Source organism: Trichosurus vulpecula, chromosome 3 (assembly GCF_011100635.1).
Source record: "Trichosurus vulpecula isolate mTriVul1 chromosome 3, mTriVul1.pri, whole genome shotgun sequence".
Taxonomy (NCBI): domain Eukaryota; kingdom Metazoa; phylum Chordata; class Mammalia; order Diprotodontia; family Phalangeridae; genus Trichosurus; species Trichosurus vulpecula.
The window spans coordinates 159,479,510-159,493,443 of NC_050575.1; the positions used below are offsets into that span (position 1 = coordinate 159,479,510).

A 13,934-nucleotide genomic window follows, 5' to 3' on the forward strand; every position below is an offset into this window, starting at 1 on the left:
GGTGAGGTCAGAGCCCTCAGAGCTCTGAACAGGATATAATTGAGGACAGCTTGGCGTTTGACTTTTGGGGCCACACTCATGGAAGGAGCATTGAGACTCTGGACAAGCTGCAAACTGCCCCCCAGCTTTGCAACCTAGAAGTTGGCACTGGTAACTATGGATTGTGATTTGAATCAGACAGGGTCTGTCTGTTGATGTTTGTATTTGCCTTGAAGTTCAAGGGGCTGATCTTTTCCCCCTGAACTGTGAATGATATTTGTACGTTTGATTAAACTGAGATTATCAACCCCTTAAAGTTACTTTCCTTAGTAAAGCAGATCAAAGAACCTGTGTTGGCAGCTTTCTGGGTACTGGTTGCTGGTGGATCTTACGCCCGCACAGAAGCTGCTAGCAAGATTGTTACAACAGGGTGTGTGTGTGTGTGGTGTGTGTGTGTGTGTGTGTGTGTGTTTTCTTTTGCAATATGGCTATTATGAAAATGTTTTACATGACTTCACATGCTTAATCCATATAGTGCTTGCCTTCTCAAGAGGTAGGGGAGGGATAGGTAGGAGAGAGAGAATTTGAAACTCTAAATCTTGAAAAAGAATGTTAAAATTTTTACATGTAATAGGGAAAGATTTAATGAAATAAATAAAACATATTTAAAACAGAAAGACTTACCCACTCAGATCAATACAGTTATCCAAGACAATTCCAAAGGACTCATGATTTTTAAAAATGCTATCTATCTCCAGAGAGAGAGCAGATGAATTCTGAGTGCAAATTGAAGCATATTTTTTCACTTTATTTTTCTTGCTTTTTTTGCAACATGGCTAATGTGGAAATATGTTTCATGTCATTTCACACGTATAATTGTTATATTGCTTGCCTTCTCAATGAGTGAGGGAAGGGCTAGAGGGAGGGAGAGAATTTGGAACTCAAAAATTTTTTAAAATGAATGTTAAAAATAAGTAAATAAATAAAATTAAAAGAAAAATAATTAAAGTGACGGGTACACAATGTTGAAGACAGATGAAGACAGTTCATTGTTGTGAGAAGAGATATTGTCTGAGCCAGGCCTACTAGAACCCATTTCTACTGATTTCTAGGTTGGGACCCTCTCTACTAGAGTAGATGGTCCAGCTAGAAAAATCCAGTGGGAAGGCTGCCGGTGGAGTCCAGAACATCCAAATGGATTGACTTCATGGTCTGAAACTGCCAGAATAGTTGCTTTGCCATTGGCTTGGATCTGGTGCTATTTAGATGGCCAAAGTCAACAATCAAATTGGGAACCAACCAAGGCAGTCAAAACTTGGTGTCCTCAGTCTTCAGCACACAGCAGTTATTTCTACTAATCACATGCCTAATAATAATCAGAAGCCAGAGAGAGTCTCCCTCAGGGCTTTATCTCTTCCAGATGTGCAAGTGAACAAATGTCACTAGACAATCTGAGTAATGGGAGTTCTACCTTATTCCAAGTCCTTCGAAATGGCATGATGTAATTGAAAGAGTATGGGATTTGGAGGCAGAAGGCCTGGGATCAAGAAATCTAAGCTCTGGCCACTTGCTACCTGTGGGATCTTACAAAATCACTTCCCCTTTCTGGGGCTCAGCTTCCTTGTCTATAAGATGAGAAGGTTGAACTAGGAGTTCTCTACCAGCTCTATATCTCATGAAAAGTTTGAAGTGCCACACAAGTGGAAGATGGAACAGTAATACCTCATTCACCTGGATTCCACTTCTAGTTACTCATCTACCCTACATACAACAAAAAGCTTAAGAAAAAAACCAACAGAGCATGAAAATATGTCATGAAGGCCCCATACTAGAGCTTTTGAACTTAATTCATTAGAGAACTTCTCAGGCCCTTACTCAGAACCTATTGACTCTTACTTTACATACAATTCTAATAAACATTATGATCTGGAATCCAGAAGATTACAAGCAAAAAAAGCAAACAAATAGAAAACAAAGGAGAGGGGATGGTACAGGCATGCAGAGACAAATGCCAGTTAACACTGAAGGAGGGAACAGATTTTTTTTTTTTTAATGAGAAACAAGGACTCAAAAAGTACAACTATTTGGGACCATCTAGTATAGGGACAACTAATCTCATAGTGCAATAGGTCCTCATTAAACCAGTTTGATTGGAGGAGAGTTTTTGCAGGGTAATGATGGTAAAATAATAATAATTAATAATAATAATTAATGAGATTGATAGGAACCAAATTGTGAAGAACCTTGAATGCCAGGTTAAGGATCTGGGACTTTATCCTGTAGACAATGAGAAATCACTGAAGGTTATTAAACAGGGAAATAATATGATCAAAGGGCGTGCCTATAAAGTGTGCCTAGACCAATGTACTGTGCCAGGTCACCTAGCCTAGCTATCATCTTAGTGATCCAGGCTCAAGACTTTCCCTTCATCTTGTCCCAGGCCAAGCCCCACTGGGTCATTGTTTGGGCCCCAATTGCCTCAGAATGAATATAAATAACAATTGTTTCTGTTTTGGCCAGAAATGCTGAGGGTCTTCCCCTCACAGATGGGTTTGTTTGTTTGTTTGTTTTTTAACTAGGTAAAGAGGCCATTTTCTGCCTCATTTCTTATTAAGCCTTAATCACTGAATGGGTGCTACCTCAGTCAAACTGAAACCTGTCAAAGACCTTTGCTTGAAAAGACCAAGGTCTCCCACTGCATCCTGGGTCATCTCCAGCCATCTTGATCTATGCCTGTCCACTGAACCCAGATGGCTCCAGAGGAGAAAGTGAGGCTGGTGACTTTGTAAGGCCCTACCTCACTTAAATCCAATTCACTTGCATGCCATGGCATCACCACCCTGATGTCACGGTCCTCTTTGAGAACAAAGACAAACAATAACAACAACTCTTCAAAAATAAAAATGTAACCATCTGATGCCCTATTCCTTCAAGACTCAGAAAACTTAGTAAATTCGCCTGAAAATCTAATTTATGGTGAAGTGGTATTGGGCATTATTGGATTCATATGTTATACCCTTCTTCTCCTATCCCACCTCCACTCTAGACAACACACATATATCCTAGGAGAAGCCTTTGGTGCCTTCACTAAAAGGAAGGGTTCTACTGGTGAAATTTCAAGGCCCTCAGAAAATTGGTGGAGGAGAAATTTTGAAACGGTGTTCTAAGATGACTCGTGATGACTCTCAAATCATGCCATAAGAGTGGCCACCTCTTCTGTCTCCTCTTCCGGCCCACCCTGCTCCCCTCCTCGGTTTACCCATGAAAGTCTCTAAGGTCCAATTCATTTCCAAGTTTCCAAGAGCCTACGATTCTATGATGTTCCACTGCACCCTGAGGACTGTTGTGCCTTGCTGTCTGCCCTGAAACGGAGCACCTCAGCCTTTGGAGGCCTTCTACCTCCAAATCCCATAGCATAGTTGTCCCTGTACTACATGTGTTGTCTCATTTAATTAAAATGTGAGCTCTTTGAAAGCAGGGACTGTCTCAGCTTTCTGTTTGTGTCTCCAGCACATCTTAGTCCAGGGCTTAGTAGATAGTAAATACTTAATAAATATTTTTTTATTTATCAAATGCATTGACATATTTATCATTTTAATTAGATAACATCTAAGCTTACTTCTGTTTTGTGAATTTCTTTTTTCAAAATTTCAGAACATTCTTAAACTTATTTAGAAGCAAATAAGAAAACAAAGAGGATTGGAAAGCAAGGATTGGATTATAGGATTATAGATTTAGCTTTGGGAGAGAATTTATAGGTCATCTAGTTTCATCTCTTTATTTTGTGGAAGAGGACACTGAGGTCCAGACAGTTTAAGAAACTTCCCCAACATCACACAGGAGCCAGAATTCAAATGTAGGTCCTCTGACTCCAAATCTAGCACTTTTTGGAAATCCCTTTGGGTGCCTCTCTAAATGACCTCTTCTCCCCATCCCCATCAGTTATGTGCCACCATAACTTAAGAGAAACAGCATAACCCAGTTGGAAGAACACCAAGCTTGGATCTGAGACCTGGATGTTGCTAACTCATGCTTTGACACTGGGCAAGTCATTTCCCTCCATCAGCTTTAGTTTTTTGTTTTTGTTTTTTTGAAGGGGGAAGGCAAGGCAATCAGGGTAAGTGACTTGCCCAAGGTCACACATCCAGTAAATGTCAAGTGTCTGGGGTCGCATTTGAACTCAGGTCCTCTTGACTCCAAGGCTCTATTTACTGCTCCACTTAGCTGCCCCTTGGCCTCAGTTTTCTCCCTGCCACCTTCCCCTGTAAAATAAAGCAGTTGGAATAGACAGTCTCTAAAGTCCCTTTTACTCTGACTTCTTAGAATACTTAAAAAAAGGGCTCATTTCCATCACCACTGGGAAGTATTGGTTTGGTGTTCCTCTGCGCTGTGGAACTCAACAGAGCAAGGTGGGCAGACACAAATGATCTGTCCTTTCCTGCCTAGAGAAGTTCGAAACAGGTAAGCCCTGGTTGGGATTGTGCTTAAAGAGACACAACATTTGCACACTACTGTCAGATACATTGACTGACAGGCAGTTTGGGGGCAGGAGCTGCCATTTCCCAAGATAAAAATGTCCCTAAATTAAAATTAAGCTTTATGTCACAGATATGCTGAATATTTGTGGTTTAGCAGGCTGGGATTAGTCTGAAGGCAGAAGGGCAGTGAAAATTTGAACTATCCCATCAATTGGTAATGAGGGACTTTAATCTGAATTATAGAGATTCAGACAAATGAGGAAAATCACACCCACACCCAGGTCTGTAATGGGCTTTGTCATTCTTGATAAGTAAAACCCATCATGCGTCTCTCCCATGCACCAGTCATGGCAGAGATAGTTCTGGTGTTTTCTCCAGCCCTTCAGAGAAGGCAACTCCTTTTTTCTTAGGGCTCTGTTTCCTTGGTTGCTTCCCCCTGCCCCTAAAACCCCAATCTCTTCATGAGAAAGGTGAGGCAAGGATCAGTATGACACCAGAAGCTCTGGCTCTGCAGTTGGAAGACCTCGATCCAAGCCCTCAGTTTCCTCAGCTGTGAAATGAGGGAGTTAGAATATGGTCTTTGTGGTGCCTTCTTACATTAGATCTCTGACCCTATGATCCCATTTTACAGATAAGGAAACAGGTGATTCTCTCCAGGTCACTCTGCTAATTAGCTAGTGGCAGAGCCAGGACTGGAATTTGGATTTCCTGATTCTCAATCCAGTGTTATTCCCCTTCAGGCACTGATGGACTGAATAACCTCTGTAGGACATCTCATCTCTAAGGACTGCACTACTATTTCCCACCCAACCACTCAAGGTTGGTAGGCTACAATGAAGCTATTCCATGAAATGAATGCGAGTTGCCTTTGTAGTCAATATGAATTCAGCCAGTATTCTTATACACTTACTATGTGCAGGGCATAGGACTCCTACTAGGTACTTTTCTCATTACCACATCCTACCACAAATTCAGAAGTACTTCCCTCACTGCCCTCTGGTGGGAAAGTCTTCCAAAGGTATATCTTCCCCTATCTGGACAGAGCCAGAAGGGGAAAGACCTTTCCAAGTCTTCACAAAGCTTCCTTGTGCCCTGCTGCAGAACAAGCCTCTACCGCCCCCCAGTGACATTTGGTGAATCACCCACATCCTTTATGGGCAATTGTTGGAATCATCTGCATCCAAAATGGGATTCAGTAGAGACCTGCTTAAGAACACAGCAGCATTATTCTCTCATCTCCACCCTATGGAAAGTGCTTCTCTTGTTTCTTCAAAGGGGCAGGAGAGCCCCCTACAGGCTGATGACTCACTCACCAAGCAGCTTCCATAAGCCAGCTCTTCACCCTCCTCATTTCCCAGTGGGAAGGAGCCTCAGAGTGGGAAATTGGGCTCAAGCCTGGGAGCAGGAGTGGGTAGAGAGAGGAGGTCATGTCTTCTATATCTTTTGCACATTGCCCTGCATATGATAAGCACAAATCAAATACTTTCTGAAGATGTGATTAGGATAATAATTGTAAAAGTAGTACCATTGTGGTCATGTTCACAGAAGCAGATTTCTATTTGATGATGGTAAGAAAAGTGACCATGGTGGTCACAGTCATGGTCAGTAATATTATATTTCGGGTCATGTCTCAACTTCTAGAAATTATTTTGTATTTTATGTGCATGTTTTATATTGCTTATCTGTGTGTATAACAGAGGTTGTTAATATGAACTATTTAAAATATTTTGCATTGCAATATAATTGATTTCCTTTGTAATAGTACATTTTATTTTATGGACTTAAAAACATTATTTTGAGGAGTACATAGTCTTCACCAGACTCCAAAAGGGTCCATGACACAAAAAGATTACAAACTTCTGGTGTACATGTGGTTTTCCTCCCCATTCCCACCAGAGTACCACCCCTTTGAGGCAGAAATGGTCTCATTTTATCTTATGCTTTCTCTAGCTAATACGATGTCTGATAATAATTGAAGCTCCCTCCCCGTTGATATAAATTGTTTTTTTAATCAACCATCCCATGAAGAGGATTTTTTTACTTTATCTAGATTCAATTGAATAAACATTTCACTACAAACTGCCCAACTTACTATTTGCAAGGCGCTAGGGATACAAAGAAAAAATGGAATAGCCCCTGCCTTCAAGTTCACTTCTGTGTCACTGGGGTAGGTAAGGAAGAATATATTGATATTAATAAACTGTAAGCTCTTTTGGTATCTTTTGTATCTTTGTATCACCCTCAGGACATGGCCCATAGGAAGCCTACTTGCCAAATGGATAGATGGAAGGATGGGTGGATGGTTTTGATAGTATTGAGAGTGAAGGTGATGGTGACAATAAGAAAGATGATCATGGTGGTGAAGAGGATAGTGGGGTGATAATGACATCAGTGAGGATGGTAACATGATGGTGATCAGAGGTGTTCATGGGACAATGGAAAGAGAATTGAGTTATGATTCAGCAGACCTGAGCTCAAGTCCCACTTCCACCACTCCCTGGCTGTTTCTCTTTCAGCAGGTTATTTAGACTCACAGAGACTCAGTTTTCTCAGGATGATAACATGGTAACTTCATTATAGCATTGTTGTAAAGAAATATTCCAGTGAATCTAGAATCTCATCAATTTGGATGTTCCTCACAATGAAGTGGATTACAACCCATCCACACCTGCTCATGGTTTTCAAATTTCATCCACATCTTCCTAAAAAGAGTAAGTCAGTCAACTTGTTGGGAGCCTTAATCACGTTCTTTCATGAAGACACCACTTTTTAAACCTTAAAGCACTATACGACTGTGAGTTACTATTATGTAATGGAAGTGATTAGAGGTAGCTGTGGTTTAGGGAAAAGAACACCAGATTTAGCATCAGAAAACTTGGATTTGGATCCTGGCCCTGCTCCTTCCAAGCTAGGTAAATCTTAGGTAAATCACTTGACCTCTCTGATCCTGTTTCTCTGTTGGAAAAATGGGGAAAATATTTGAATTACCTTCCTCAAAGGGTTTTGTGGGGAACAAGTTAGTTTATATATTTAAGAGTTTACATACACATGAACTTCTATTATTGTTGTCATGGTAATGATGACAATGAGAAAACTAATGAATGACAGTGACAGTGCTGACTAAAAAAGATTTTCCTATGAACAGCCTGGTGTAATGGAATAAGTGCTGGATTTAGAATCAGAATACTTGGGTTCTTCCCAATTGATAAATGATCAAAGGATATGAATAAGCAGTGTTTAGTTGAAGGAACCCAAGTTGTCAATAGCCACAGAAAAATACTCTAAATCACTAATAATTAGAGAGACGCAAATTACAACCACTCTAAGGTACAACCTCACACAGAAAAAAAATTAATGCTGGAGGGGCTGTTGGAAACCAGGTACATTAATGTACCACTGGTACAGCTGTCAACTGGCCCATCCATTCTGGAAAGCAGTTTGGATTTATGCCCCAAAAGCTATTAAATTGTGCATTCCCTTTGATCCAGCAGTACTACTAGTAGGCCTATACTCCCAGAGATCAAAGAAAGAGGAAAAGGACCCACATGTACAATGCTATTTATAGCAGCTTTTTTTGTGGTGGCAAAGAATTGGAAATGAGGGGATATACTTAGATTGGGGAATGGCTAAACAAGTTATGGCATATGAATACAATCAAATACTATTGTGCTGTAAGAAATAATGAAGAAAACATGGGAAGACTTGTATGAACTAATGCAAAGTGAAGAGAGCAGAACCAGAAGGAAAACTCGTACAGTCACAGCAATATCTTTACAATACTTAGTAACTCCGATCAACATAATAACCAACTACAATTCTAAAGGACTCATGATGAAACATGCTATTCACCTCCAAGCAGAGAATTAATGGACATTTATCTGCTTTTTGGAGTACAGGCTGAAGCATATTTTCTTTTCTTTTTTTCCCCTGGAACATGACTAATATGAAAATTTGTTTTGCATGACCATACATATTTGTAATGGCTTTTGCTTTTCTTGCCTTCTCAATGTATGGGAGAGGGGAAGGGGAAAAAAAGAATCTGGAACTGAAGATAAAGTAAAATTGCATAAAAATTTTTTAAAACCTAGGTTCAAATCCTAGTTCTGTCTCTTACTACCTGTATGACCATGGACAAATCACGTCACTTCTCTGGTCCTCAAGGGGTTTCCTCTGTAAAATAATGAGGCTGAGAAAGATAATTGCTTCCAAGACTAGAGGGTCCCTTACAGTTCTGAATCTTATGATGTTATGAAAGATAAGCCTGGAATGTCCTGCATGAACCAGACTCCATCAGCATCTATTCTTAGAGTCCAATAATACCAGGAGCTTTGACTCACAAGTCAAAAAGTCTGGTAGATCTTTCCCACATTTAAAGCTGACTACAGGGAGGAACCCAGTGGACTTACTTTTCATTTTGTTTCTCATTTAAGTGTTTTTGTGGCTACTTTCCATCCTTCCTGTAAATTGTTTTCTTCCAGATCTGGGAGATTTTTGCTTTTCTCCCTGATCCTGGAACTTCCTCTAAGTAAGAGGGTCTCAAGTAAGTCCTAATCCAGAACTTGAAGTTTCTACATGAAGACTTTCCTGTTGTCTCCCCTTGCTAGTACTTAATTGTATTTATTTCATATATAGATTTATATGTTTATGTTGTCTTCCCTGTAGAACATTACATCTTTGAGGCTAGAGATTGTTTCATTTTTGTCTTTGTATACCCAGCATCTAGTATAGTACCTGGAATGCAGTAATTGCTTAATAAATGCTTATTGTTTGCCCTACACATAGTAGGTACTTAATAGTTTTCATTGAATTGTTGATTTTAATTCTAGGGATTTGAGGAGAGAATGCTGCAAAGCTAAAGGGGATGATCAGATAGATATGTTAGGTAGGACCTGTGCCTTCCAACCCCTTGGGAACTATCCATGGTGCTGAACACACCTCTGACCGGGGGGTGGGGGGGGTGGGGGGGGTGGCGGCTTACAACTCAGCCCTGGGTGCCCTTAACCTTCCATTCGGGCCAACCTCTTCTCAAGACATCACTCTCTCTCCTATTCCTTGCAGTCTTGAAAGGAGAATTGATGGTGGAAAATCATGTTCTAGTATTTAACCCTCATCCCCTGAGAGTTAATGTTTGTTGGGAGGTAGAGAACGGGAAGAAAAAAGGGAGAAAGTTCCCAGTGCCTCAGTTTGCTAGTTCTGTTTAATAGGAACATTCTGAACTCTCCTACCATAATGAATTTGTTTGATGATTTCAGGGCATACACAACATTTTAAATTATCTGCTTTTTTAAAATGGAAGGAAATATCAGGTATTGATTCCAGGTTCCTTCCCAGAAGAATAAATCAAATGCTTCACGAATGACCAGCCATGGAAATGTGACTAGCATATGAGATAAATTATATTATGTTCATATAAAAGACAGAAGATCAGCCCTTGGAAACTATTGAAAGGGTGTGTGGGAGGATGGGGAGGTTTGTCTTTGATCACTTACCATTTCTTTTTCTATGCTCCATCCCTACTCCTGGAACCTTCTTCCACCTGTCTCGCCCTCCCCCCAGTATCCAGTGACTTCGTGCTTCCCTGAGCTTCCCAGACCTGTCTTCTCTCTTCCCTGACATTTTGATATCATTAACATTAATATCTAGAATTTACATAGCGCTTTAGGGTTTGCAAAATGCTTTACATTTATCCCATTTTATCCTCACAGCAACCCTGAGAGGTAGGCGTTATGACTATTCCCATTTTACAGATGAGGAAACTGAGGCAAGAAGAGGTTAAGTGATTTGCTTAAGGTCATACAACAAGTAAGTGTCTAAGGCTGGATTTGAACTTTAGTCTTCCTGACTCCAAGTCCAGGACTCTACACACTGTGCACATGCCATACCCATTCTCTCATCAGGTCTGGTCAGGCAGCTAGGTAGTTCAATGCATAAAGCACTGGGCCTGGAGTTAGGAAGACCTGAGTTCAAATCTGGCCTCAGACACCTACTAGCTATGTGACCCTGGGTAAGTCATTTAACTTCTGTCTGACTCAGTTTCCTCAGGTATAAAATGGGGATAATAACAGTATCTACCTCAAAGGGTTGCTGTGAGGCCCAAATGACATAATATTTGTAAAGTGCCCAGCACAATGCCTGGCACATCATAGGTACCAAACAAATACTTATTCTCTTCATCCCTTCTCCCCTTCCCAATGGCAGAAAAAGAGCCATCCAATTCAACTAATTCACTCTAAGGGGTATGTACCTCGTAAAAGAAGTTTGTTCACCCAAATGAATTTCTAAATGAAATTCAGTCCACTGAGATCCAGAGAAGCAAATCCTTTCAGACAGGGTGGGGTCGGTGAGGCTGACCAGATGCTCCATCCATGAAGAAGTCTTTCCTTGAAGAAGTTTGCTATTGGAGTTTCCACTATGAGCATGGGGCAGGATAAGTGATTATGACTTCATGTAGGATTGGGAGCACACAAGTCGTCCCATATTTTCCCAGTGTGGCCAGCTTACTTAGAGCCAGACTTCATGGAGTTAAAGAGCCTAGCTTTCCTGCAGACCAGTCTTGGTATTTAGACATTTTTCACCCAGACAATCCTACAATGTTTAACCAGATCTCCACTACAGCGTTCCCCACCCCACCCCTCCTAGAGCAGTGGGGGTTGGGTTGGAGGGGAGGAGAGTCTTCTCTGCCAAGTTCAGCCCTGGCTTTAGAAGGGAATAAAACTGGCAGTTGGGGAAATTACATCTTCCTTTTAGCTTGGACCTTAGACCTGAGGCAGATCCTTCCCCTCTCAGCTTAGTAGCCAGAGAGGACCAGAATCTTAGAGATAATTCACATAAGAAACAAAAGGACTCAAGTCACTTTCCCACAGAGGACATCAGGGTCAGGGTCAGGATATCTGAGTTCTGGTCATACTTCCTCCACTGTCTGACTTTGAGAAAATCACTTCCCGTATTGGGGTCTCACTTTTTCTGTCTGTAAAACAAGAGAACTGGACCAGATGGTCTTCAGAGTACTTCTTAAGTCAAATGTTCTACAATACCTATTATAAGAACAGAAAGGGCAGTTGTCCCCAAAAGACACTCCATCTCATTTTTATTCTAAAATGTATCACAAGCAAAACCTCTTATCGAATGGGGCCCCTTTATGAATATGTTACCTCAAGGCTTCACCTTGCTCTTAACCCACCCATGTGGTAAACCTGATCCAGACATTCTGTGGCGGTAAATCTTTAACTACCCACATGCTTTACAGCCTTGGGCAGATTCCCGATGGCTTCTGGGATGAGGAGTGAGTTTTTAACTTTGTGGGGGTGGGAGGAGGAGGTGGGCCTCTGTGTGGCATCAGGGAGGAGGAGTTATTGTAGAAGCTGAGGGAAGTCTCTTTTCCTCCAGGTATGAGAGTTTAGACTGCTTCATCTCTTCCACATGCTCTGGCCTTTCCCAGGCAAAGACCCAGCTATGGTCATAGCAGGTACATGATTCACCATGGAAGTCAGAAATGGAGAACCCTTCCAGTGTCCCACTGGGTGAGTCCCAGGGTACCCTGTGCCCACAGACTTCATGGTTCCAGATGGAGCTGGTGGGATGGGCGGGGATAAGGAGGGGAGCTGGGTAGGTGGGGGTAGCTGTGAGGAGGTGGTGACTTCAGTAACTTTCTTTAGGGACCTGCCCCAAGACCTGGGAGAGAGGGCAGAAGGAATGGAAACACCAATCCAGGTGGTGCTTAGGTGAGGAATTGTGGGAGCACGATTCTGTTTGAATCCGAGGGAAAGGCAGATAGCTGGGGATGAGCTAAGTAAAACCATGGGCGGGGCGGGGGCGGGGGGGGGGGCGTGAGGGGGGGGAAGGGACACAAGTGCTGAGTGAAGTCAGAGCAGGGACCAGAGAGGAAGATTGTACCCCTGCAGAATCCGCCCCATGAACCAGGCTGAGCTGCGTAGGGGGGAGCAAAGTGTTCTTCACTGTTCTGGCCCCAGGACTCTGCAGGTAAGACTCTCCCCATCTACCCCCTCCCTTGTGGATTTCTCACTTCCTTGTTTATACAACTTCCTCTCTTCTGAGCCCAGTCTCAGCCTGAATCTTCCTTTTCTTTAGCTCAGAGGGGTCTCTGTCTTCTCAGTCCCCCAAATTCCTCACCTAAACACCCCCTGCATGAAGGTTTCCTCTCCTGTCCTGCCCGGTCCCCCAGTGCTATGAGTAGAGGAATCAACCATAGTGACCCCAACATTGTCTAAGTATCTATCTGGATTCCTCAGACCCCTTGCCCTGGTGTCCCTCCCCCACCTGCCTCCCTCTCAATCTTTTTTGTTGTTATTCTCTCTCTCTCTGCCTGTCTCTCTTTCACTATCTCTCTCACTCTCTTTTGTTCTCTCTCAGTCTCTCTGTCTTTCTCTCTCTCTCTCTCTCTCTCTCTCTGTCTCTGTCTCTGTCTCTCTGTCTGTCTCTCTCTGTCTCTCTCTCTCTCTGTCTCTCTCTCTCTCACACACACACACACATACACACACACACACACACACACACACACACACACACACACACACCCTCTCTCTGGTTGGACCCTAAGCTTCCACACATCCCCAGGTGAGTCCTGTAGGTGGTGGCAGGGATGTTGCCTTTCACTTCAGCGTAGTGTTGGACGGAGCCCGCACTCAGGATGAAGTGTTTCAAGGCAGTGGAGTCCAGCGTCTGGTGGAGTTTGCTCTCCGTGGGTAAGGTTCCTGTCTATTTCATCCCCTCCCAAACTCCCACTACCCAAATCCTCTAGTGGACCCCAATCCTTTTCTCCTTAGTTTCCCAACCAGTAAAACTTTCTGTCTTGCACGAGTGAAGACTTCCTGGGGCCAATGCTGGGGTAAAAAAGCTCAACACCAGAATTCTGTAAAATTTGGATTCAATCAAAAAGCTGCACTTAAGGACCTAGAAGGCCACAGATTCCCCACCCCTGCCCAGCTCCCAAGTCCCTCCATTCCTACCACTTTTTCCTAACTCATTCCTTTTCTCTCATTCCACCCCAATCACTCATGATTTAGCCCTTCTCTTCCATTCTCTCTATACAGTCCCCAGTCTCTGGGTCCCATCTACCCCTGGCCCTTTATCTCAGTATCTATGCTCTAGCCTTTCCTATTTGCAGTTTCTCCTGCACAGCCTTCACCTTTGGCCAGACAGGCTCCGGGAAGACCTATACTCTGACAGGGCCTTCTCCCCAGGTAAGTACTCCCCCATTCCTATCTGTTTCACCCACCTGAGACTTGGAGATCACCAAGGTGACCAACCAACAGTAACAGTCATTGCTGATCTCAGTGCACCAACAACAGCAACCACAACCACCAAAAACACAAGTGAAAGGAGCAAATAACCTTTAGTCATAGCATAAGAGATTTAGGTTAGAACTTCAGAAATTAAGTCTGTGGAGAAACACTTGGACTAAATGACTCCAGGTCTATGCTGGCAAAGGTGGCTTAAGCCCAATACTGTAGGCCTCAA

At 42.6% G+C, this 13,934-nt stretch overlaps 1 protein-coding gene across 4 annotated transcripts in view; it reads left to right on the top strand.

The window, feature by feature from the left end:
* The first annotated feature begins 11,831 nt into the window (after positions 1 to 11,831).
* Positions 11,832 to 13,934, top strand: part of KIF12 (kinesin family member 12) — a 29,814-nt gene continuing 27,711 nt past the window's right edge. For 3 of the 4 annotated variants that reach the window (XM_036748031.1, XM_036748033.1, XM_036748032.1), the window contains exons 1-5: positions 11,832 to 11,977; positions 12,113 to 12,178; positions 12,359 to 12,437; positions 13,032 to 13,159; positions 13,582 to 13,657. In XM_036748031.1, coding sequence (XP_036603926.1) covers positions 11,937 to 11,977; positions 12,113 to 12,178; positions 12,359 to 12,437; positions 13,032 to 13,159; positions 13,582 to 13,657 — 390 coding nt within the window. In that variant the 5' untranslated portion in view covers positions 11,832 to 11,936. Of the gene's footprint in view, positions 11,978 to 12,112; positions 12,179 to 12,358; positions 12,438 to 13,031; positions 13,160 to 13,581; positions 13,658 to 13,934 lie in introns of those variants that run through there. The other variant, XM_036748034.1, reaches the window with a different exon arrangement.